The 24,563-nt window shown below is 44.1% G+C and overlaps 1 protein-coding gene across 1 annotated transcript in view; it reads left to right on the top strand.

The window, feature by feature from the left end:
- Nucleotides 1–24,563, top strand: part of KCNH2 (potassium voltage-gated channel subfamily H member 2) — a 1,978,218-nt gene that overhangs the window by 1,913,129 nt on the left and 40,526 nt on the right. The window contains exons 10-11 of the mRNA XM_086940929.1: nucleotides 10,852–11,045; nucleotides 18,602–18,701. Of these exons, the coding sequence (XP_086797055.1) occupies nucleotides 10,852–11,045; nucleotides 18,602–18,701 (294 nt within the window). The remainder of the gene's footprint in view (nucleotides 1–10,851; nucleotides 11,046–18,601; nucleotides 18,702–24,563) is intronic.

Raw genomic sequence — 24,563 nt, forward strand, 5'->3', positions numbered from 1 at the left:
AGTACTGGAGCAAGATCAGTGTTTAGTCTAGTAACCGTTTTTACAAAAGAGCATGAACCACGCATATTCGCAAAACTGTATTTTTTGAGGATTAGCTGTTAGTTACTGATTTTTACTAGGTTAGTGCCCTTCAATTTCTGGTGCTTTGCAGCAGTTGGAAGATCTTATCAGTTTCTCATAGCTCAAATGAATGCAATTTCTTATATTTATATGTTTCCTTTGTCGTCATTGTTTGATTTTGCTCGTGAGAAAGTGTCACTCATAGTCGCTAAATGTCACTCATAATTGCACTGAAATTATGAACATGTCACACATAAGCAATCTGAAACCTTGACAGCTATGAATTAGTGTATTCGGCAAGGGCCATGGGTCTCCAAACTTTTCTTTAGTGAGAGCTACTTCTTATCAGTGCAAATCATTGTGAGCTGCTGAAGACTAAGAAACCCGTGCATTGTTACCAGACACCCCCATTCCCAGTTTAATGGACCGTAAGCCTAATCAGTTTCAGTTTTAAACGTCTTTATTTCGAACATTTCTTAATAAAAGACAACAAATGAGATATGTACAAAAATACAGCATAATGAGTACAATTTTTTAAAAATACAATTCATTCATTCATTACACACTAGAAATTCAATTAAATAATATCAAAAGACGTTTTAAGAATCAGTAAGAATTTACAGTTCAATCATAAAACCACAATGGTATAATAGAATGCGTTCCTACACTTATCTAATTTTTCACCTAGTAGGTGTCTGGCTCTGATGATCCAAGCCCATCCGAGGAATTTCGCCATACCTGTGGACATCCACTCTGCAGTATTAGATCTTAACACTACCAAAGCTTCCTCCCACACCCGTAAATTAATCCTTCTGCAGATAGGTTTAAGCCATTTCCGTCGTGGTGCGCAGTAGGCTGGACATGCAAAGAGGAAGTGGCCAATGGTTTCCTTTTGCTCACTACACCAGGGACAGTACATAGACGATTGGCTGCGCCATTTATGTGTAAACTCCCTTACTGGTAGTGTGCCAACTCTAAATTGGTGGTAGAGTTTCCTGTCTGCACTTTTGGTGATATTATCCCAATAGTTCTCAGTATGGGGAACCACTTTGTGGATCAAATAAAGACCTGTCAGGTTGGGGGTCTGTGAAAGCAAAATGAAATCTTCTTTTACAGTAGCCCAAAAAAGTAGTTTGAATTCCTTTTTCGACGGGAATACCTGATTTCCCGGATCTGACCACTGTAAATGAAGGCCCATTTTAAAAAGTGTGGCCTTCACAGATTTAAACCAAGATAGATTACCTGACCCTAATATCGATCTCACATCCAGAATCTCATTAGCAAACATAGATAGTTCCGGAGTGGACCAGATACGTCTCCACAAGGCTACCATCCTATATTGAGCCTGATTTTTAATAGAATGACAGCCCATATCTAGCATAAGGGGAAGTGACGGTGTTGATTGTGGGAGTCCTACCAGGCTACGGAAAAACTTATTTTGGATTTTATCTAGTGGGGCGAGGTCTACACTACCCCATAAATCCGAGCCATAAAGAATGGCTGAGCTAATTTTTGCATTGTAGATCTTTAGTGCTGGCAAAACTCTTTTAGTTTGGGAGCATCGCTGTTCTTTAACTAGGCATCCCGATAAGCGGGCACATTTTAGACAAAGTGCCTCGATCTGCTCCTTCCAGCGCAGCCTATAGTCTATAACCACCCCTAGATAGGTCATCACCCCCACTTGCTCCAAGATGGTACCATTCATTGTTACTTGACCCCTTAATGGTTTGTTCTTAGTCAGGACCATAAATTTGGTTTTTGATACGTTAATTTCAAGGTCATTTATTTTACAAAACTCCACAAATTTGTTTATTGCAGTCTGGAGTCCCACCTGTGTTTTTGCCAAAATCAGAGTGTCGTCAGCAAAAATTAGAAGGGGGAACCTTGTCCCACCCAAAACTGGCGCATCGGTCGAGATAGATGAAATGAACTGCACTACTTGATTTATAAAAAGTAAGAACAAAGTTGGTGCCAAGACACACCCTTGTCTTACACCACGAGTCACTGGGAAAGGCTCCGTCACCTGGCCCTGACTACCCCATCTAACTCTGGCAAAGGTTTGGTCATGCAGCCTAATAATTAGCTCAAGCAGTTCGGGCGGCATTCCCATTCTCCTTAAGGCCATCCACATCTTCTCTCTAGGGACCAAGTCGAACGCGGATTTGAGGTCCACAAACGCTGCGTATATAGTGTCTTCACCTAAATGCACTGTCTTCCAAAATATCAGAATAAATCTGAGCACTTGGTCGACAGTGCTTGTACTTTCACTGCCTCGGTTTCTTTAAAAACTAGGGTCCCACTATTAGCTTCAGGAGTGGGAAACAAGTTACTCTCCCCAACATTATTTCTTCCCATCAGCATGCCACAGAGCTGGGCCGAGAAATACTCAACCCAGTCCTCGGCAGAGACATGGTTTGCTGGGGTTTGCAGGTCCCATGACCCTCCCTCCTCACTACCTGCCAAAATTTAAGCTGGTTTGTGGACATGCTGGCCTCATAGAGCTCCAGCCAGCGATGATCATCCCATGATGTCCTCGCATGCTTTAAAACCTTCTTGTATTTCACCCTTTCCACTTGGATATACGAGGTTACCCTAGTTCTAATAGCAGCAATAAGGGAGCTATGAGCCTTACGGCAGGTTTTATCATACCAGTTGGCACCCAAAGGTTTTCTACCGGTTTTCACCAAAATTCCTGGTTTTGTAAAAAAAGATTTGAGTTTAACAAATGGGACTCATGGATTATGCTAATTTGCTCCAGTGACCCCACTTCATCCAGTATTGACTTGGCTTTTTTACCAGCTGCTGATACTTCTAGCGATATTTTTTCGATGGTGGCTGGGTCATCCAGGACCCTACCCCAGCGAATCTTACGACAATCATTGGTGAGGACGGCCTCGGCTGTAATACAATTTGTTGCATTTTTTCTAAGCAAGCCACCATCAACTTTCAGGTTTATTGACAGGGGGTTATGGTCACTTTCTGGTCTCCCAATTATTTCCATATCCCCTAATAGTGTCCAAAACTCCATTTTAATTAAGAAATAATCAATGCGGCTAGTACTATAGCCATTATCAAAGGTGGCATTTCCCGCCAAATCAGACATCGACCTCCCGTTTGCTGCCCTTAAGCCCCACTCCAAACACAAACCAAGCCACTGCAGAACGGCCTCAGTAACCTTTTTGAATGGTGCTATGGCAAGGCTGGGGATATTCCATAACTGATCTACCTCACCATACCAACCGTCATCCAAACTGGGTAGTGGTTCGAACGTGCAGTTTAAATCCCCTGCCACTGTTACGCACTTGTCTCTGCCAATATTATTCATTAAGAGGTCTAAGTCCTCAATGATTGCGGGACTCTTTTCTTCTGGTAGTCCCCTTGCGTATATATTAATTATATACAAATCCTGGTGATTTGCTCTGCTAAGTTTTAGCCCCAGTATATCGGCATTTGGGGTAAACAACTCAAGGGGACTATAACATAATGATTGTCTAATCCAAATAACAAGCCCACCTGACGGTCGTCCCTTTGTCCCTTTATGTGCAGGTTTAAAAAAATTTAAATAACCAAGTCGAAAAACTGCATCAGTTGACCAACTTTCTTGGAATATTAAGATGTCATATTGCTCTATGAAAGCCCCCCATTCTGCCCCATCCAATTTCCCTTTCAGCCCCGCAATGTTCCAGGAGGCTATCCTAAGAGTGTGTGCAAGAACTACTGATTCATTTACAATAGATACAATGTGCCCCCCGCTTCTCTCCTGTGATAGGAAACTACTTTCACATCCATCTACCAGATTTATGCCAATAGGGCCGTCTCCTACCAGTTCCCCCGATAAAACTTCTGCAACGATTCTTGGGCTTTGGGTGCTACTATCCACCTCCAGTGTGTGTAGGGAATGGGGGGACATTTGTCCGTATGTCAATCTAGGCGCCCTAATGTTGTGATCCACTAACCCCCTATCGAGTCAATCAACTTCGTCCAGCCCGCTTAACGGTGCAAATCGATTCGAGAGGTGAGGCAAGAACATAGGGTAAGTAGACACTTCGGGAGGATATCTTCCTCTAGGTCTATTGTTATGATAGAATTGCTTTTGGCGGGGATAGTCTCTTGATATATTAAGTTTAGGGTAGAAGTAATGCAGGGACAGTGTTTGGATATCAGCCACCCTTCCAAATCTTGGTTCCCTGCAGATGAAATCCACCACCCATGGCTTCCTGAAGCTAATGACTACGCAGTCCCCCCTCAAGATCTTTTTTACTATAACCTACCCAATCCACTCTCCTAACATTAAGGATTTCTATTTTTGACGTTGGTGGAAGAGGTTGGTTCTTGTTTAGCCAGAAATGAATTTATTATGTAAATCTCTGTGTTTCCACCTTTCCCTCCCCTAAGGGGACCACTCCTGTTAAAATTATAGTGTAGGGCAGTGACTCAGGAGGGAGATTCACACATTGCTTTCTAGATGGAACTATCTTCCTAGCCTGGTTATTATGATCTGTTGGACGGTTAGGTTTGGGTGATCCTCTAGAGGTAGGCTGTGATTTATTAACTAAGTCTGCCTTATGAGATATAGGCTTTGCAGGTGTATGCTTTGTTTTATCAGTAGCCAGCTTCTGCTGGAGAACTCTCAAGAGTGAAGATACAGATTTGACTATTTGCCCCGTACTCCCATTATTGGATGTTTTTTGCTGCGCACACATTGGTGTGGGCCCTATAGGGGCAGTTGATTGTTGTATCTTTTTCAGAGTGCCCACATTTTCTCTTACTAATGCCTCTATGAGGTCCCTTTTGTCGTTTAGTAACCTAGTCCGTTCAAATAGGGGCAAAAGAAGAGATTTAATCAGCAGCTCAATTTTATCCAGGCGAATACCTTCAACATCATTTGTGGGGGATTTAGTATTCGCTGGGGGGTTTAACAGCGGGGCTGCTATGATATTTGTAGAAAGAGCAGTGTTATTTTTAGTGCCCCCCTTCTGTGATAACTCTTCCCGTTTCCTTTTACTAGATATATGTGTGGGCGTATTGTCCAGGGTTGGGGATCAGGTTTTGTGCTCTGGGCTTAGTACAATACTAGAACTAGCCGTAATATCGGTCTCAATATTTACTAGATTGTGGTATAAAGAACTGCCTTGCGATAAATCTAGAGCAATAGCAGTAGCGCCCCCCTCCAACTCTTGGTCTATTGATACAGTATCTGTATCCATTACATTACTATCAGTACAAACCATTTGGGTTAAGGGAACCGGGGAAACAGCCTCACAAATTTTCCCTAGTGAAGAGCGCTTTCCAGTGACCAGGTCAATAGATAAGCGTTTTTCAGCGAGGGCTGTTTCTTTTTCCAGAATGCAGGTAGTACGTTTAAAAAATTGATCAATGGTACCTGTAAACACCCCATTTGATGTAGATACCTGAACCTGCCTTTCCTTACCAGAACGTAGGGTCATTATGTTAGTGTACACTTGACCACCCTTCTGGCAGTCAAATACAACAAAGATAGAAAGAGAACAGCAAGCACTATTTACCCAGGCGTCTGCCGAGTCCAATAGCCAGGACCAAAATGACAGAGAGGTAGCCCAACCCGACCTCGAGCGGCCGCGCGCTCACGCGCTGCGGGAGTGGCAGATTACAAATATAGGGACTAAGCTGGTGGGGAGGGGCAAGCAGGGAGAGCAGCCCAGGTGCTATTAATTCGGGCTGGTGGGCGCTCCTGGGAGTTGTAGTCCCGGACCCGCTGCACACTCGCAGCCCTGCCTGCAATTCGTGCGCCCACAGTCAATGTCCGATGTTCACCACAGCCAGTGGCCTCAGGTCTGGCAGAAGACCCCCCACGAAGCGGGACCCGCGAGGAGTTGCAGGAAGGAGCCAAAAGCACAGGGTCCCAGCAAGTAAAAAGGAGTTACAGCAAAGCCTATTGTCCACAGTACCATATACTATGATTTGAACAAACTATTTTAACTGCAGGCACTATGATGGGGCTGCCATATGTGCCAGTGAGAGCGTGGGATTTGGAGATGTATGAACATTTGTGCTTATGAATGTGATATATGTGTACTTAGGTGCGCAACAAGCATTAGGCTGAAAGGGCTTCAGCCACCCCCCCCCCCCACCCCCCCGTCAGGTGCCGTGGGCTGGGCTGGGCTGTGGCTGCCAGACAGTGATCAAGGTTCATCAAGGTTATAACTCTGCCAGTCCTAAAGCCCTGGCATTCATATTAACCCCTTCGCTGCTGGCCCGTTTCCGCCGCTGTGCGGTAAACAAATGAACAGGGGCGGGCCATGACGAACCCCAGCCGTCAACAGCACACGAGCACCGTAGTGCATGACGGCTGGGGTTCGTCACCAGCATACAAGGGGTTAAGCCTCTGTGTTTATCTTTTTTTACCCCTTTCTTTCTTTTATTAGCCTCCCCCTGCATGACCCTCTCTTGCTTATTCGGTGCAGCTGCAAGCCAAGAGCAACAAGACTAGCAATGCTAAAGGGTTTACAGGAGTGAAGGAGAGCCAGCCCTCCCCATCCAGGAATGAACAATAGGGTACCCTGCAAACGCACAGAAACACATCCATATCATAGTAGGCTTTTTTTTTAGAGAATGTAGGGCAGAGGTGAATTTAAAGTGGACATTTGTTAGGGTTACCACTTTTTCAGATACAAATGGGGACGAAACTGGTAAGTGAATAGCAACTTAGGCAAAAATCTGCTTTTTTGAAATTTCAATCACAACGCTGTTAACTTTTTGCTCAAAACAATTTCTTTTTATTTTATAATATCAAAGTGAAATGACAGTGAGGTTTAAAATGAACACCGCACAGTGAGTGTTACAGACAGCATAGCAGCCCTGACGTGTTCACAATGCACACTCGCAATTATAGACAAAAATAAGACGTCTGGAGCGCAGTGAATGAAAATCCAGCAATTATTGCATGTAACAACTGAGTATCAAGTTCGATTATGACATTTTTACAGCCAAAAGTAGAACAGCAAATAGCAAGACTGTAAGCTTTAATAATCATTTAGGAATTATCTATATTGCTTAGAAATAACTTTTATGCGATATAAGCAGGGCCACTGAAATGCCGTGGCAGTGGAGAGCCACATTATGCAACAGGGTTGAGTAAATTATGTGACAAGAAAAGGCAAATTATATGGCGTAACAGCACATTTTGTGACAGTATTACTTTATTAATTTGACATTTGTGCACTTGTTAACACTGCCTAAGCATTGTTTGCACCTCATTAATGCCAGTTTAACATCCAAATACAGAAATAAGTGACAGAAAGGTGACCAGTCACCATTTGCACAGGGCCCACTACAGTGCGGCCACATATGTTGCTTTGTTTTTAGTAACTTTTGAACTGTTTGAGCTAAAAACATTTTTTTATATTAGAATCTGCAGATGATGAGGCAGATGATAGATAAGGTTCTGCAGATGATGAGGCAGATGATAGATAAGGTAGCAAATCTACAACTATGCGAAAAACGCCACAGCCATATGCTTACATTAACTGCTTAAACCTTGTATTTTAAACACGAATAACTATGTGGTTTTGCTCAGTTCCAAGGGCTTTTTACCAGCGTTTACTTAAAAATAATCTGCCATTTTGGTAACAGACTGGACTGTTAGCGAACAAAAAAAACCGCTAGAAATGCGACCGGGAGACTGATGTAGGAGCGCGACATATAACTTGCTCGAGATGCATAGTGACACATATCATAGTGCTCACCTGCTGTAGTTTACTGAAATCTGTGATTGAGAAGTTGCAACTGTACTTATAAAGTTCTTCTGTACATATCGCCGTTATATGCCTACACATTTGTTCATCCTACGCTGTTTTTCTCAGTTTTTCTCAGTGGAAATTAGAAGTTGTTGGATACCTTAACCTTTATATAGTTTCAATTCAGAAACAGAGACCTATATGCGCCATCCGAAGATTGCCTTATCCGTTTGCTTTCTTCTTTTATAATATCTGCCCTGAGGAAGCCCAACTTGGGTGAAACGCGTAGGCTGTGTTGATTGTTCATCTTTTTCAAGATACTTTATGAAGATTGCAATAAAATCATCTTATGCACATCAATGAAGGACTGTTATTTATTCATGAACGCATATAAACAATTTGTTGGATAGTTTCTCTGTACAGTTCGTTTTTGTGTTGCCTCTCTATTCTTTTTTTGTTTGTGATATTGGGGTTCTCAGGCAGTGGACCTAAGAGGTGGGCAAAATTGGCAAATACGATTTTTCTGTGACTTCTGTGTATATTGTGGGTAGTGCAACCTGTAAATCCTTACTGCCTTTCCTTGCTCTGTGTATTGGACTGTTGGCAAACCTGTGGAAAGTTATAGCATGGATCGAAAAATTTACGCAAGTGGGGCAGAGATACTGGGGGAAAGTTATATGCTATAGGAGTGATGGAGGGGGCAGGGGGAAATGTGACTGTGTGAGAAAAAGAATCAGCAAGTAAAAATAATGGGCAGCAAGAAAGAGGAAGGGAAGACACGAATGGAAGATTGCCAGAGCAAAATCCCCACAGAAGGGATCCCATCTACTTATTAAGTTATCAAAATGGGCACAACATAAGACAAAAAGGTCCTACTAGACAAAATACTTTTCACCTTGGAACAGATCCACCCATAAACAGCTCCAGACCAACTCTGTATATTCTTTTCACATATTTCTTCATTTTATTTTTTTGTATATTTTTTTTAACAGGATCATAGAAAGCCTTTTCATTACATAACTGACATTTAAACCATACAACATTTCGCATGACTTTTCATCTGTTTTATTGCTATTTCATCAATTGGAATAGCTTTGCATCTATTTTTAAAGCTATATGCATTAATTTGCTATTTTAAAAACACTTTTTACTTCAAAACCAACAACAACCCTCATAAATCCTTCTATTCCACACTCTCATCTGAAATCCCATTCATACCACTTACCACACATTCATCATGCAAACAACTGGAAAAGACAACATCCCCCATACACCAGCGGAGTCTGATTGCTTCTCTCCTTATGGTGTAGTGGCCCTGACTGGACACACCAACAGTCAATGCACTGTTTCATGATCATAATAAATTTAAATATACATACAACACATCAGGAGGGAAAATAATATTTTTTGTCAGGAAAGCGTTTAATTCTTCATCTATATCTAGGGAATAAGAATAAAAATGGTCTCAGTCACTGCTCACTTGCCAGCAAGCCTTCACATTTGTCAAGGGGTAACCTTCACCTTGGTTTCCATTGAGATGTCCCGCTAAGAACAAGTTAAACTTCACTTGTGGTTTTCACTTTCTTGTCTCGCAAGATGAAGGAGTTCAATCAAAAAGGCAGGTATCCTCCACTATGAAACATTCTCCTTGTTTCATGGTGTGGTGTCCTCAAATGTGGTGTCCATAGTATGCTCATGCATGTTTTTAATCTCCGAAACCTCTAAAATCATAGCTCCTGCCTGTGCCTTCTTCCACGCCAAAAATGCAGTCTTCTGCACTGTGGAAAAAAATCAAATATACTTGCCTTTTCCACATTAGTGCAGTCTCCATCTTATCTTCAGTTATTGCTCAGCACCAGGCTGCTTGGATAGGGTATAAGTGCACTTTACATATTATTTTTCATCATTCATTTCATTCAGTAGAATAATAACTATAGAAATGTGCTTAAACTGCACTGTTTGCCACAATTTTTTGAAACCCACTGGAATGTGAGAAAATGAAGAAACACAAATATCTTCTAAAAGTGCTAATGGGTCGAGGTCACTGCAATGGACCTCACGTGTTTTTACAATGCATCATATGTTGACAACTAGAATTATAACGATAAATGTCATGTGAAAGTAGGTAAATATATTACATGTGTATATAAATACATTACAACATTTGTTATGTGCTCTGCTAAAATTCTTTGAAGGAGAGTCCTAAATTTCCTGTAAAAGTTGTTAAATACTATTATGAATACATTAATGTTAGAGGCCCAGCATGCTTTAAATTGAGCAGTCATATATTGAAAAAAATGTCCCCTGTGCATTATACCACAACAGTGACAGGATAGCTTATAAGCAATATTTAGTTCAACTTAATTTGGCTCCGCCTCCAGCATTTGAAGCGTTAGCTCCCCCCACCCCCCGAAATTTGGGTGTAGTTGCGCCACTGTGTGTATGAATGACTAAGAAACTGCGTTGTATGTACCTGTTGCACAGGACATACCTTTTGCCACCTGGCACTGCTGCATGTATAACACAAACATACAACCATGTTTTTTTATGGGGGAAATTTTAAGTGCAGATAAATGTTCTGCAAACATTTTCAGAATATGGAACATTTTTCTGCAATTTAAATTTTTCCCACTTAAAATAATGTTTGTATTTTTCACTTATAAAAATGGCACTGTGTCAAGAAAATTTAACTGAACAGTTACCTTTATTTATACGGATTTCATAAAACTCATCATTTGAACTTTTTCCCATTTTCAAGTGTCACATTTGCAAAAAAAAGGCATATTGGTCCTAGTGGCTTGTAGACATACTGCCATACTTATAGAAGAAAAATACATTTGTTTAAATGGGAGGAATTTTAGGTGAAGACACATGCTTTATAAAAGATTAAGACGTAAATGGCTTCATTGAAGGTGGAGAAATGCATTAAGACCAAATGTTTCATAGATAAAGTTTTCTTTTTAAATTTTAAATTGAATGATAAGCCCTTTGAGCTGCTCTGACTAGCCTCTGTTCTGTCACTGTCTTCTTGTTTGGTGCTGTGCTTCAATCACATGACATTTTTTGCCTTTTCCAGGGAAGAATGACATCTTTGGGGAGCCTCTAAACCTCTATGCCAGACCAGGGAAGTCCAACGCCGACGTGCGGGCTCTGACCTACTGCGACCTGCACAAGATCCATCGGGAGGACATTCTCGAAGTGCTCGACATGTACCCTGAGTTCTCAGATTTCTTCTGGTCCAGCCTGGAGATAACCTTTAACCTGCGAGACGTGAGTAGATCAGATCCTCATGCTCTCTTATATACTACCTTATGCCTTTAGGGTTTACTTTCTTTGCTTTGATCTTACCTTATACAATTTACAAAGCACTCCTGTTTACTAGTCTCTTCAAAACACTTTTAAATATGCCACAGGCCCCTGTTTACAAGTGGGGCGGATGGTGGAGGAGTATTTACCACACCCAGTAAATACCAGGACAGCATGGTTAGGTGTTTATCAGGTGTAGCAATTTCAAGTTTTGCTCCCTATTCGAAGTTTTTTCTCAGAAAATTAGACGTCATGTGGAATTTTATTCATACTGCTTTCAATTGTGCATGTTTCAGTATTCATAAGGCATTCTGCCTTGGTAAATCTCTAAAGATTGGACCTGCCGAAATTTGGTAGGGTAAAATGTCAGTTAGTGCAGTAGTAAGTTTCAAACTCAGAATTCCAATTGGGGCGGTAACAAGAATTTCAACAAATTTAATGACCCACTCATTGTTTTAATTTTAAAAAGTAGAATCACATAAAAAATGATAAACGTTGAAGTAAACCCACTCTAACTTAGTCTGTGCCCTCACTTTATATGCAGTGATTTATTGCAGCAACAATCGGGTCCAGTAGGGATCAAACAATATGGGCAAAGAACGCACTGCTTTTCTTCTGTTTTTGCATTTCAATGCCCCGTGGTGCCCACTGAATGCAGAGAGCAGAAGTGTAGGGCATAGAAATGGAAAATGGGGTAAGCTGTAGCAGTAGATATGTCTGATTGATAATCCAAGCAAGAGTCTGGTTGATAGATTGGAATCAGGCTGACAGTATGACAAATTCTTGGGGTTGGAGATACATGCTTAAAACCTGTCTACTAAGAGGTGCATTGTCCTGGAAACACAGAGGATGAGGTAAAGCGAAGCACTCATCTATACCAACGATGTCATTGTGAGTGGCCTGGCAAATCTTCTCATTACAAGTTGGAATCTGAGGGTCCACTAAGAAACGAGGAACTGCCATGCTATCAGTAATTCCAGGCTTAGTTCCTCACTAATTACTCATTTTGGTCTGGGCTTGCATATTAAATCTATCAGTAAAAATTAAGAGATCCACAGTGTTCCCACAGATCCCATAATTCCAATAGGGACTGGTTCCTGCGGTATCCGACCCCTTCGGATTCAACAGCTCACTTGTAATGGAGGCCTAAGTCTTTGAGTCCTTGGCTAGATTGTCAAACTCTTCAACAACTGTGAAAATTGTAATATTTATTTATTTATCTTTTTAAAGATCGCACCATAGTGCTAATGCTGCTTTGTGTCTGCTTTCCAGCTGTATATTTGTTTGGCAAAGATTATCATGATCAATAAAAACAAACAAATGAGCAATAACGTTGATAATCCAGTTCTCCAGGAGAACCGTGCAATCTACAGCCCGGCCACAATAGAATTATTTTAGGTCTTTTTCATATATAATGAAGTGCATTTCCAACTCTGGGGGAGTTAGCAGTATCTTCAAGATTTTTATTCAGAAAACGTGGAGGATTCTTCATCCAACGTGTTTCATTTGGCCCTAGTTTCTGGTTCAAAGTGTCAAGGGAAGTAAGCCCAGGCTTCTGTTGGACTTCTAAATGAACCGAAATTGTATTTTGAGATGTAACTCTGGACTGATCCTTGCATGGCTTGCGTGATATATAAAGTGAGTAAGTTGCTTCAATGGGAGTGAGTGCAGTTCCATTAGGGTGTGGCTGACTAATCATTTTGTCACAGGCCAAAGACATGGAACCTGGTGATTAGGGGACTAAAGAAGGATCCCACAAACCAGATACAGGTACTAGAAAGACGTTTAGAAGATAGATGTGCAGGAAATGTCCATTTAAAATACTTTGAGTGTGTATGGAAAAAGTTGCTCATGGATGACTGCTATTCTAAAGAGAGGGAGGTGAGATCAGCTGAGTCAAGATGTGTTCTCGGTCTTGGCCGTCTGTGTATGGACAGCTTTGTTGCATCAAGTCCTGTATTTGAGTTAAGTAGTCCACGATGGGCTGACACCTCCGCACACCTAGATATGACATGTCATAACACGTTGACGTGTGCTTGCCACTTAAATAGCACAGGCAGACTGTATATTGAATACTAACCTCCTAATATGTGTACAATTGATATGAGACAACATGACTGTAGGACATTGAGTTGCTGGTTGAGTACAATGGAACGCTACTCAAGCAGCGACCATATTTCCTATCAGGGTGAAGTCACAGGCAGCCCCAAATTAAACTGTGCTTAACCCTTTGTAGCTTGGCACAAAAGCAGTTAGGCTTAACTTAGAGGCAAAGTGTAACATATTTATGCAGCACTTTAAACAGTAATAAAGTGAAAAAACAACACATGAAAAATACCTCATCAATTTAGAAAGAGAGAATTAAATTGAATAAATTATTTGACACCAAAACGACAAACATTCAATCAGCAGAAACAGAAATAAGAAATTTCAAAGATTTATGGTAATTATAGCACCTAAAAGCACAAAGCTCCACTCATGGTTATCTGGTTGTGTAACACTGGGTAAAATTCACAAGTTCAGGCCGATTGCAATGGAGCGTGGGGCAGATACAGGGATCATGTTAGTCCAGCTGAAAGAGTTTTCCTTCTAAAGTCCAGCGCAAAGAGTTCTGTTCACAGTGGAGGGCACCGCGAGGAGCATGGAGAGCATCGCGGATGTTCGTTGCTGTGGCATGAACAGCAGAGTTGGCTTGCAGATGGTCATCGCTGTAGTGCGAAGATCCTGTCGACATCGCAAACGGTTGTTGAGAGGCACATTAGCGGTCACCGCGAACTTTAAATGCTGTAGCACACAGTGCAGATCTCATGTTTCCAGTTGTTGCTGATGGTCACTGTAGCACAAAGAGTAAGGTTCACCAGAGATTTGTGCTGACGGTCGGCATATGCGGCAAGATCTTGGTGCAAACAGGCCTGTTTGTGGTCGCTTCAAACCCAAAACTTCAGGATTTCTTCTTTTCTTGAAGGCGGAGCTCAACTGATGCCACACCAAGGGACCAGGACCTGAGGGGCTCCTCTTCCGGATGAGGAACTCACTCCAGCAGAGGCCAGCAGGGCTCAGGCAGGTCCAATTTCAGGTCTAGTTGAAGGTCCAAGCAGCAGGTCAGCTGGGCATATGCTGCGAGGCCTCTGGAAATTGTTATATCTCCGTAGCTCAGAATAGGAGGTCAGTCACATGGCCCATGAAGTCGCTTCAGTCTAGGATGGTGGATGCAGGTCCAGTCTTTCTTCTCAGTAAGCAGGGAGGGACTCTTAACAGCCGTACAGCAGTGCGTCCTTCTGCAGTTTCCTTCAGTCCAGGGGTGTTCTGAAGAGTTGGGTTTGAGGGTCCATTGTTTATCCTTAATGCCAGTGTTGAAATAGGATATAGTTCTGGAGGTTCCACTCCTAGAGGAGAGGCATTGGGGATTTCCTTCCTCCCTGTCCTGGCCCCAGCTTGTCTAGGTACACAAAAGACTAGTGTGAAACCCTTTGTGAGTGTGCTGAAGCCAAGGCTTTTTGACATGCAAGTGTGGTAGGTGACAGATTGGCAGCCCTATCAAGTCAGAGCTAGCCAATCCTGCCAACACCCCCTTTTTCTCACTGTCTGGGAGCAATCTACAAAGTCCAACTGCCAACTACACCTAGTTATATGACCCAAGATACAGGCTGCAGGCACCAATGGGTTTGTTAAAGAAAATGCCAGTATACAGGCTTCACAGTAGTGAAAAACAAATCTAAGAGTTTTTCACTACTAGAACATGTAAAAGTTAAAAGTACATGTCTACCTTTTTAAATAAACTGCACCCTCCCCTACAGATTGTTTTGGACCTACCCTAGCGATGACCTATATGTTTTCCAGAAGGAAGGTTTAAGCTTGGAAAAAGGTTTATTTTGCCAGATCAAAATGGCAGTTTAAAGCTGCACAAACAGGCTGCAATGGCAAGCCTGAGACAATGTTAAAGGGCTGCTTAAGTGGGTTGCACAATCAGTGCTGCAGGCCCAGTGATAGCATTTAATTTACAGGCCCTGGGTACATGTAGTACCACTTTACAAGGGACTTACAATTAAATTAAATCTTGCCCAAATATTTTAGTCCACAAGGAACTAGGCTTCTCGTTTATTTCTGACACCATAAAATTGGCTCAGCTGATGGCATGGCTATCGATCTGGAATAGGGAAACAGTCCTTTTAAACCAAACAGTGTTAAAGGATATTCTATCCTTGGACCGGGCTTCCTCAATCTTCTGGCTAGCCTATGTGAAACAATCTTTTAGGGAGCTGCACCTAGAGATTTTGTATGATTCACTGTCCCACTGTACAACGTTCCCTAAAACCCACTTAAAAGAACTTTTTATCGCCAACCGCACCCAAGATAGATGGCAAAATAATCAAATTAAAATCTCAGTTAACGCCTACTGAGCATCACCAACTGTGGCAACTGGGCACCAACTTATCTCTCATTTGTTACCAATATTAGACAGGTTCTGTTCTGGTGAGATTCAGATTGAAATATATTCCTTTAACCACATCCGTGCGGGTACGATTTACCCCCGGTGCTGAGCCCTAACGAAAACAGGCATGGTCATGACGGAATGGTTCCGTCATGAGCACAGCTCAACCGATGCTCATGACGGAACAGTTCCGTCATGAGCATCGAAGGGGTTAATGGCTGGGTACCCTGCTCAATCCCATTCGGTAAACTAGCTGTCTATTTGTCATTGTGACGGTTTCTCTAAGCAATCTTATTCGTATCGGCTTTTCTTTTGTTCATTTTCTAAGGCTGAGAGAGGAAAATTGATTATTCCACTATTTAAAAAACTCAGTTTACGTACGCACAATCAGGCTTTGGAAGTATAACGAGTATTGGAAACCCCATGTGTATGTTATACGATCGCTTCCTATTTGTTGGCTGTTTTAAGGATTAGAAAGGCGAACATTTCACCATAAGGGACATGTGCTAAGTGTTTGTATCCTACGAGTCTGTACCCTTTTATTCTTTCAAAAGCTAGCTCGAATCTTATACTGGTATTCCCACTGTAATGAACGGCTCTATTTTAGTATATTTAGACCAGTATAACTTTGTTTACTAACAGCTGATTTTACATTTACAGAAAGTTTTTTATTATTATTAACAATGTTGTCCTCTGGTGTTTTTACTGATTCATCATATCGACGAGTAATCTATTATAACTTTGTCAAACAGCCATTTCTATACTTTTAGATAGTTCTATTCTTATTATCTATGTACTTCGCTGATGTTTTTAAATAGTTTATTAGATCAATGAGTTGTTGTAGAATGAATTGTCTGGATGCAAGGATGTTTTTATTGGGTGCATTCTAGCCATGTTTTTATGTACTTTTTATGCATTAATCTAAATGAGAAATAAAGATTCTGATGATGATGATGAAATGTGCCAATTGGGTGTAAACCAATTCTACCATGTTTAAAGGAGATAACACAAGCAGTTTATCACTGGTTTGCAGTGGTAATGTGTACAGAGTCGTAAAAGCCAACAAAAATGTTTTCAGAAAACAGGAGGGTGAAGGAAATACGTTGGGTGATGACCCTGCAGAGAGGGCCAAGTCCAACAATGACCTCCTGAGACAAATGAAAAAGATTGTGCTTTCTGTCAAATTTAAAAGGTTTAAAGCTTTGAGAAGACTAATTAGGTTGGGGAGACCTGCTAGGGAAACACGTGTCACCAGGCACACATTATGGACCTACAACAGTTCATAACTAGTACAGTATCACTCATAAGTGAGATGTTACTTCAGGGATCAGTGTTTAACTTTGCGGTTACGGATTTAAATCCCAGTGGATCCACATAGCCATTAATTCTCCAGAGTATAAAATGAGCACCATTGAGTGGGACAGTGCTTAATTCCAGCTAGGGTTGTACTGCTCTCCTTCTCCCTCCAGTACTCCGTGTTAGGTTCTGGAATTATATTTCAGCCAAACACTTTGACTAAGTGCAAGAACAAGTCAAAAATGGGAAGAGGAGGGGAAAGGAAAGGGAAAAAAAATGAAAACAGTGACAGAGGAAGAATGCAGGAATGAAAAACAACCTGCAAGAGTAAGATAAAGAGGAATGAAGTGTATGAAGGTAGATGAAAGTGGCCTGAGGTGGAATCAGGACATGACAGCCTTTGTATCTGGCAGCCATAGCATTCAGCAGTGCAAGCGATGGGCTCGAGAGAAAAACTTTCAGCCCCAGTATTTGTTCTTTTACAAATAAAACGCTGCATTTAGGAACAGTAAACATCTGTTGTTAGGTGTCAAGATGCCCCAAGGAGTGAACATGCACTTTACAAAAACACATCAAGTTACTTTTAAATATTAAAACGATTTTTCATGAGGAAATACCTCATAGCAAGCACAAGAAGGCATATGTTTTTAGATGACTTAGCATTATTATGAATTTGATTTTTCAGTGATAGAAACCATCTAATAAGAGGAAGGATCTGGCTTTAGAATACAAATCAGCACTATGATAAAGGAGAGCTATGTATTGTTTTTTGAAAGATCGAAGATATGAGATATGAATCTAAATTAATGAACTCAAGAAGGCACAATCGCTACAACGTGCTGCACATGTAGGGTCAGATTTACTAAGCTATTGCATTGTCCTTGCGTCGTGCAAGCCGACGCAGGGCAACGCAAGTGCTTGAGTGACATCTACAAAGCCATGCAGCTCCGTATTTGTGTGGCCTTGCGTTAATTTTCACACACAAAATAATGTAACGTAGCACCCTTCATTGCTGTACATTACCCTGCATTGAGAAAGTGTTACATGGGTGGAGCTAGGGCGTTCCCGGGCATGCATCCATGTATTTTGACACAAACTCACATTTACTAAAGTTAACCTGGGTGTGTCCCAAAATGGTTTGTCTATACCCAATGCTGGTGTAACAAGAAGAAATATCTTTATTTCTCCTTGTTTCTTTCTCTTTGCATGTTGTACTGCTTTCTGCAGCACTCATGCAAAGAGGACTACACCTCTCTGGACAGTTTTTTCCAGGAAGGGGCACCTTCCTGCACAAAAACTAGCCTGTCAACAACACAGGCACACTTGCACCATAACACAAGGGGGACTGCATTGGCTCTAGGCATCCACAAGTGAGCCAGCCCAGGGTGAGAGCTAAACAGTGCCATGTCTTTGTAAATATGGTGCAGTTCAGCTCTCTCCTATTCACGCAATGCAGCGCAGCAGTTATGGTAAGTAGAACATTTAAAAATGTTGTTTAGAATGTTCTGCATACTTCTCATGACTTTCCTGCAAGGCTTGAAAGTGATGAAAATGTAGGTTAATTATCATCTTCCCCGAACTTGAATAAAGGGCTCTAACTAGGTAGCAGTTCAGTGGGTGCCGAACTAACTTGTTACGGTATAGCATTAATTTTTAACAAGAACCAGAACAAATAACCATACCAATAACAAAGAAGAATTGCTATCAATATTGTTGCTATTATGTTTATTGCTAGTAATATTATTAGTATTATAGTATCTTAATATGTCAATATCCTTTCTTTATTTCCTAGACTAATATGATCCCGGGCTCTCCGAGCAGTGAGGAATCTGATGGCGGCTTTGCCCGCCTGCGGCGACGGAAGCTTTCCTTTCGAAGGAGAACGGAGAAGGGTAAGCGAGAGAAGTTCTAAGGAGAGGAGACCGAGATTCACTGAGCGATGCACGTGAGCCAGTGAGGAGACAAGGAGCCCAAACCAGTGCTTAGTTTCAAAAAAACAAAATTAAAATAATATGAAGAAGAATATTAATAATAATAAGAAAAAGAAGAAGAAGAATACTAATAATAACAATAGTAGTAATAATAATAATAATAATAATAAGTAGAATAGCAATAGTAGTAGTGATAATAATAATAACAAGAATAATAGTAATCTGTGGCGGGGTAGAAATGACTAAGTGGAGACTAGGTCGATGTAGGTAGGGCTTTATTTTTGTAATCACTCGTTTGTGGCGGCTAGTCAGTCTCTCTGCGGCAAACTTTGCAGGATCTGTGGTGGCGTCAGGATCTTGGGTCTCGTAGAGCTGCCTGGACTTCTCCTCGTTTTAACTACTCAGCAGTCTCGTCGATGCAGAGGTATAGGGGAGTAGAAGAAAAGAAGCTGTCAGGGAGATGCCCTTCACAATATGAACAAACCCAAGGACCAGTGGTTGAGAGAGCATCACGTTCACTCGTGAAACATGCCACAAAAAGAAGTGAGCAAAAATGTCTTATGTCTTCATTACCCCGATTAGGGTCCTCCCCGTCCCAGTCCTAACAATGTGAGGCAGTCCTGCATCCACCCAGCCAATCACAACGCCAGTATTTCTATAGTACATAAGCCCCGCCCACCTACTGCCATGCCTGTTAGCAACAAGACTCTGACACAAACACAGCGGGAGGGTGGGAGGGAAGAGGACTGGGACGGGGAGGACCTTAATCGGGGTAATGAAGATTACCGGTAAGTAATAAGACATTACCCCCTCATGGGTCATCCCCGTCCCAGTCCTAACAACGTGAGGAACTCACAAGCAGAGAACCAATAAAGAAAACCCGCAGGACACCAAGATCCATGCAGAGTACAAAACTTTAATCAATAAAAGATCAATGAACAACAGCGTTCAAGACGCCAACAAAAAAACTGTCAGCAGAGGCATGTAAAACATCAAGCCGATAATGTCGCACAAATGTGTGATGAGACTGCCAGGTGGCCGCCCTACAAATCTCCTGGATAGAGACCCCCGCCGCCTCAGCCCAGGAAGCAGACACAGAACGCGTCAACCGACCCTGTACATGAGACGGAGGAGGCAAATCCAAAGACTTGTAAGATTGACAGACCGCCAAACGGACCCACCGACTGATCATGGAAGTGGAAACCTTCTTCCCTTTAGCCACACCCCCACAGGAGACAAACAGGGCAGGAGAACTCCGGAACCCCAGGGAACGTTGGACGTAAATCTGGAGAGCCCTGCGAACATCCAAAGAAGGGGGAACTAGGGAATCCCTCTCAGCAGGCAAATCAGGAAGAATCACCTCCTGCTGCAAATGAAAACTCGAAGAAACCTTAGGCAGAAAAGCCGGATCAAGCCGCAAAACGACCCGATCCGGGTAGAACTGCAAATAGGGAAACAAAACGAGCAAGGCACCCAACTCACCCAACCTGCGAGGGGAGGTAATGGCCAACAGGAAAAGCCACCTTAGCGGACAGCCACAACAAATCCGCCTCCATCAAAGGCTCAAAAGGGGGCAACCGCAGACCACGCAAAACAGTAGGCAAATTCCAAGAAGGAATGAGAACAGGAGAAAACGGCCGACGAAGCCGAAAGCTCCGAAGAAGCCGACTAACCAAAGGAGCAACACCCTCCAAGGAGGCCCCAGGACCCCGACAAGCACGAGCCGCCGCCTACTGAGCAGACAACGTGGAAGGGGAAAGGCCTTTCAAAAAACCATCCTGGAGAAACTCCAACACAGAAGTAGGAACCCCCAGTACAGGATCCACCCCATGAGAAGAACACCAAGAAACAAAAGAACCCCAATGGCGGCCATAGCACTTAAGGGTCGAAGGGCGGCGAGACAGCTGGATGTCACGAGCCACCACCGATGAACAACCCAAAGACTCCAAAGTCAACCGCTCAAGAGCCAAGCCGTCAGCTGCAAACGACGAAGACAAGGCAGAGACAGGAGTGAAAACTGAAGAGGAGATGGACACAAAGGAAGCCGGACAAACCGACCCTTCGCCAGCTTCAGCAGGAGAGGAAACCAAATGCGGCGTGCCCAGAAAGGAGCAATCAACAGGACTGAAACATTCTCCCTCCGAATCTTCTGCAGCACCCTCGGAGGAGGGGAATGGGAGGGAATGCATACAGAAGGCCCGAAGGCCAGGGAATCGAAAGAGCATCCACCGCCCAAGCCTGAGGACACAGCACCTCCGAACAAAACCGGGGCAGGAGAAAGTTGTAAGGGGACGCAAAAAGATCGATCTAAGGAGTCCCGAACCGAAGGCAAAGGGACAGGAACAAAGGAAGAGAGAGATGGTACAGAACAGAAGATGGAAGGTCGCAGCTCAAAGCGTCCGCATGAAAATTCAACCGTCCCGGAATGTACACCGCCCTCAAGGCCAACAGATGAGATTCCGCCCAAGCACAAATCATGGAGGCCAACATGTTCAGAGACGCGCTCCTGGTCCCCCCTGACGGTTAAAGTAACAACGAGCCACCTGGTTGTCGGTACGAACCAACAGATTCGCCCCCAGGAGAGGAACCTGAAAGGACTGCACCGCCACCCAGACAGCCGCCAACTCCCGCCAGTTCGAGGAACGGGTGCTGTCTCCCTGAGACCACCGACCCTTGGCTTCCAAGGACCCCAAAGTGGCCCCCCAACCCCAGAGACTTGCATCCGTCGTCAACAAAAGAGGAGGAGGAAGACAAAACCGGCACCCCCTTCTCCAGGTTGGGAGTTTAAAGCCACCAGTCCAAGTCCTGAATCAGAGCAGGAGAGAGAGGAATCAGAGTCTCGTAATCCACCCGGGAGGGGTCCCACCGAGCCAACAGATGAGTCACCAAGGGCTTGAGATGGAGGCGAGCCCAAGGAACCACAGCAGTGGTCGCAGCCATCAACCCCTGGACCCGCAACCAAACACGAGCCGGGGCAGAGGGACGACTCAACAGATCCCGCAGCAGAGTCTGTAAGGAAAGGATCCAAACAGGAGGGAGAAACACCGCCCCCAGGGAGGTGTCGAACAGACCCCCGATGAACTGAAGTCTCTGAACAGGAACCAGATGAGACTTGGCCAAATTCACCTTGAACCCCAGCTCCTGGAACAGGGACAACGTAGCCTCCACCGCCAGAAGAGCCTGAGGGAAAGAGGAAGCAGAGACCAAACAATCATCAATATAGGGAAACACGGAGAAACCCTGATGTTACAAAACCCCCACAGCAGGAGCCAATACCTTGGTAAAAGTCCTGGGAGCAGTGGAGAGGCCGAACGGCAGAACTGGAAACTGGAAATGTATCCCCTGGACCACAAACCTCAGGAACCGCTGACTGGCAGGATGGACCGGAACGTGAAAATAGGCGTCCTCCAAGTCCAGGGAAGCCCAAAAATCTCCCTCCTGGATGAGGGGAATTACGGACTGCAATGTGACCATCCGAAAATGATCCAGCCGCACCAACTTGTTCAGGGAACGGAGATTCAGTATGGGGCGGAAGGAACCATCGGGCTATGGAACCAGAAACATACGGGAATAGAACCCCAGGCCCACTTCCTCCACTGGAACCGGCACCACCGCCCCCTTCTGGAACAACAAGGTGACGCCGGACAACATGGCAGACCGCCGCACTGGGTCTCTTGACAACGGGGTAACCAGAAGACAATCCAGAGGGGGAGGGCCTCAGAAGGGAATCCGGTAACCCCACCTGATGATATCCAAGACCCATTGATCGGAGATCAGAGCCGACCAACGGTCCAGAAACAAATGGAGACGAGCCCCCACAGCGGCATAGTCACTTTTGTCCAGCACCAGAGGGAGGCTGCGGCAGCTGCTGCTGCTGTTGCTGCTGAGGCGGGGATTTATAATGGAACGCGGCCCCCCGACCACGAAAGGGCTGTGAGGACAACACCCCCTGAAACCCCTGCTTCTGGAAAAAAGCTATTTTCTTAGGAGCAGGCTGAAAAGGCTTCAACAACCTCTTCTCCTCCGCAGAGCGCTGCACCATCGATTTCAAGGCATCCCCAAAGAGACGAGGACCCTCAAAAGGCAGTTTATGGACCAAAGACTTCTGAGCAGCATCAAGACGCCACGGCGGTATACACCTGTTACAACGCAACTTTTACAACTACCTACCATTACAACGCAACTTTTACAACGCATACCATTACAACGCATTGCGCTGGGGGGCGCTCTAGGATAGGGAATAAGTTTAATTTACTATCCAACACCTTCCCTAGTGTCCACGGGGACTGGAGTTGGAATAGTAAATTATACTTACCACTATCCAGCACCTCTAAGCGCTATGCGTTGTAATGGTATGCGTTGTAATGGTCGCGTTGTAATGGTAGGTAGTTGTAATGGTATGCGTTATAACGTCATACATCCCGCCACGGCTTTATCCACAGAGACCTCCTCCCAGCCACCGCCGCCCCAGCAGCCGAGGAGAAAGCCTACAAGGAATCAAAAGTGACATCTGACAGGAATTGCGCCAAAACCTTCATTTGAGCCAACACAGGAGTAGGGTCCCCATGATCCTGAAGACAGTCAAACAGCATCTCGAAATCCTTGAGCAGGACCTGTGACGCATAGGCCGCATAAGTGCTAGCACGCATCCCAAAGTGAGAAGCGGCGTAAGAACGCTTGAGAGCAGATTCCACCTTACGCTCCACCGGATCAGACAGGGAAGCCTCCTCCGAAGAGGAAGAGGAGGAAGCCATAGAAGACAAAAGAGAATTAACCTTCGGAATCGCAGGAAACTGGGAATCAAAGTCCGCCAGGCGATATCGTTTCCCCAGGAATCGCGGAATACCCTGCTTATCCACCTCCAGCCACTCATTCGTGAGGATATCCTTCAGGACATCATGGAAGGGGAGGTCATCCACCACAGAGGAACTATACTGCGCGTAAAACCCCTCTTCAGACAGGGATTTAGGGTCAAACCCAAGCACCTCACGAATATGCACCAGCATGTCCGAAAAAACCTTGCCCTGGATGTACTTTCCCTTAGGGGAATTGTCCAGTTCTTCCTCATCATCCTTAGCCCGCTTAGCCGCAGGCTCCAGCAGCGCAGACTGGACCGCAGAATCAATCAAGTCTCGTAAATCAGCCCTAGAAATCTGCAAGACGTCGTCCTCCTGCAGATCCTGAATATTATGCTGCTTGGAAACAGCCTTAGCCGGCACAGGAGAAGAAGCCCCCTCACTCATGGTGAAAAAACCCAGAAGTAACCAAACAGGAAATCACCACAACAAAGGAAGTGCCCAGCAACCTCCAATAAATACTGCCCCCAATCAACCAATCACGCAAAGGTGTGTTGAAGAATGAAATAAGAAGAGGGCAGCCCTGACGTCTCCACCCACAGCCACAGGTCAAAAGAGAATGGCCGCGGGGGCCAGACACTGCGATAGTGCAGCAGCGCCGGAACGACCCGAGGCCAGGACACCATCAAAACTCCCCGCCCCAGCCCAGCACATGAGCGGGGAGCGCACCTGACCCCAGAACAGGAGCCCGGCCGACCGGAAAACCGGAGCGGCCGAGCCGTGCATTACAAGATTAAAACAACAGAAATATTTAAACACACATGAAAAACTCACGGAACCGCCACCAAAGGAAACTGGATCCAGGGACCGGAACCGGGAGCACCAGCGTTCCGACAGCCGTCGGAGCAGAAAAAAAACAGGCATGGCGGTAGGTGGGCGGGGCTTATGTACTATAGAAATACTGGCGTTGTGATTGGCTGGGTGGAGGCAGGACTGCCTCACGTTGTTAGGACTGGGACGGGGAGGA

This window comes from Lissotriton vulgaris, chromosome 10 (genome assembly GCF_964263255.1).
Source record: "Lissotriton vulgaris chromosome 10, aLisVul1.2, whole genome shotgun sequence".
NCBI lineage: Eukaryota > Metazoa > Chordata > Amphibia > Caudata > Salamandridae > Lissotriton > Lissotriton vulgaris.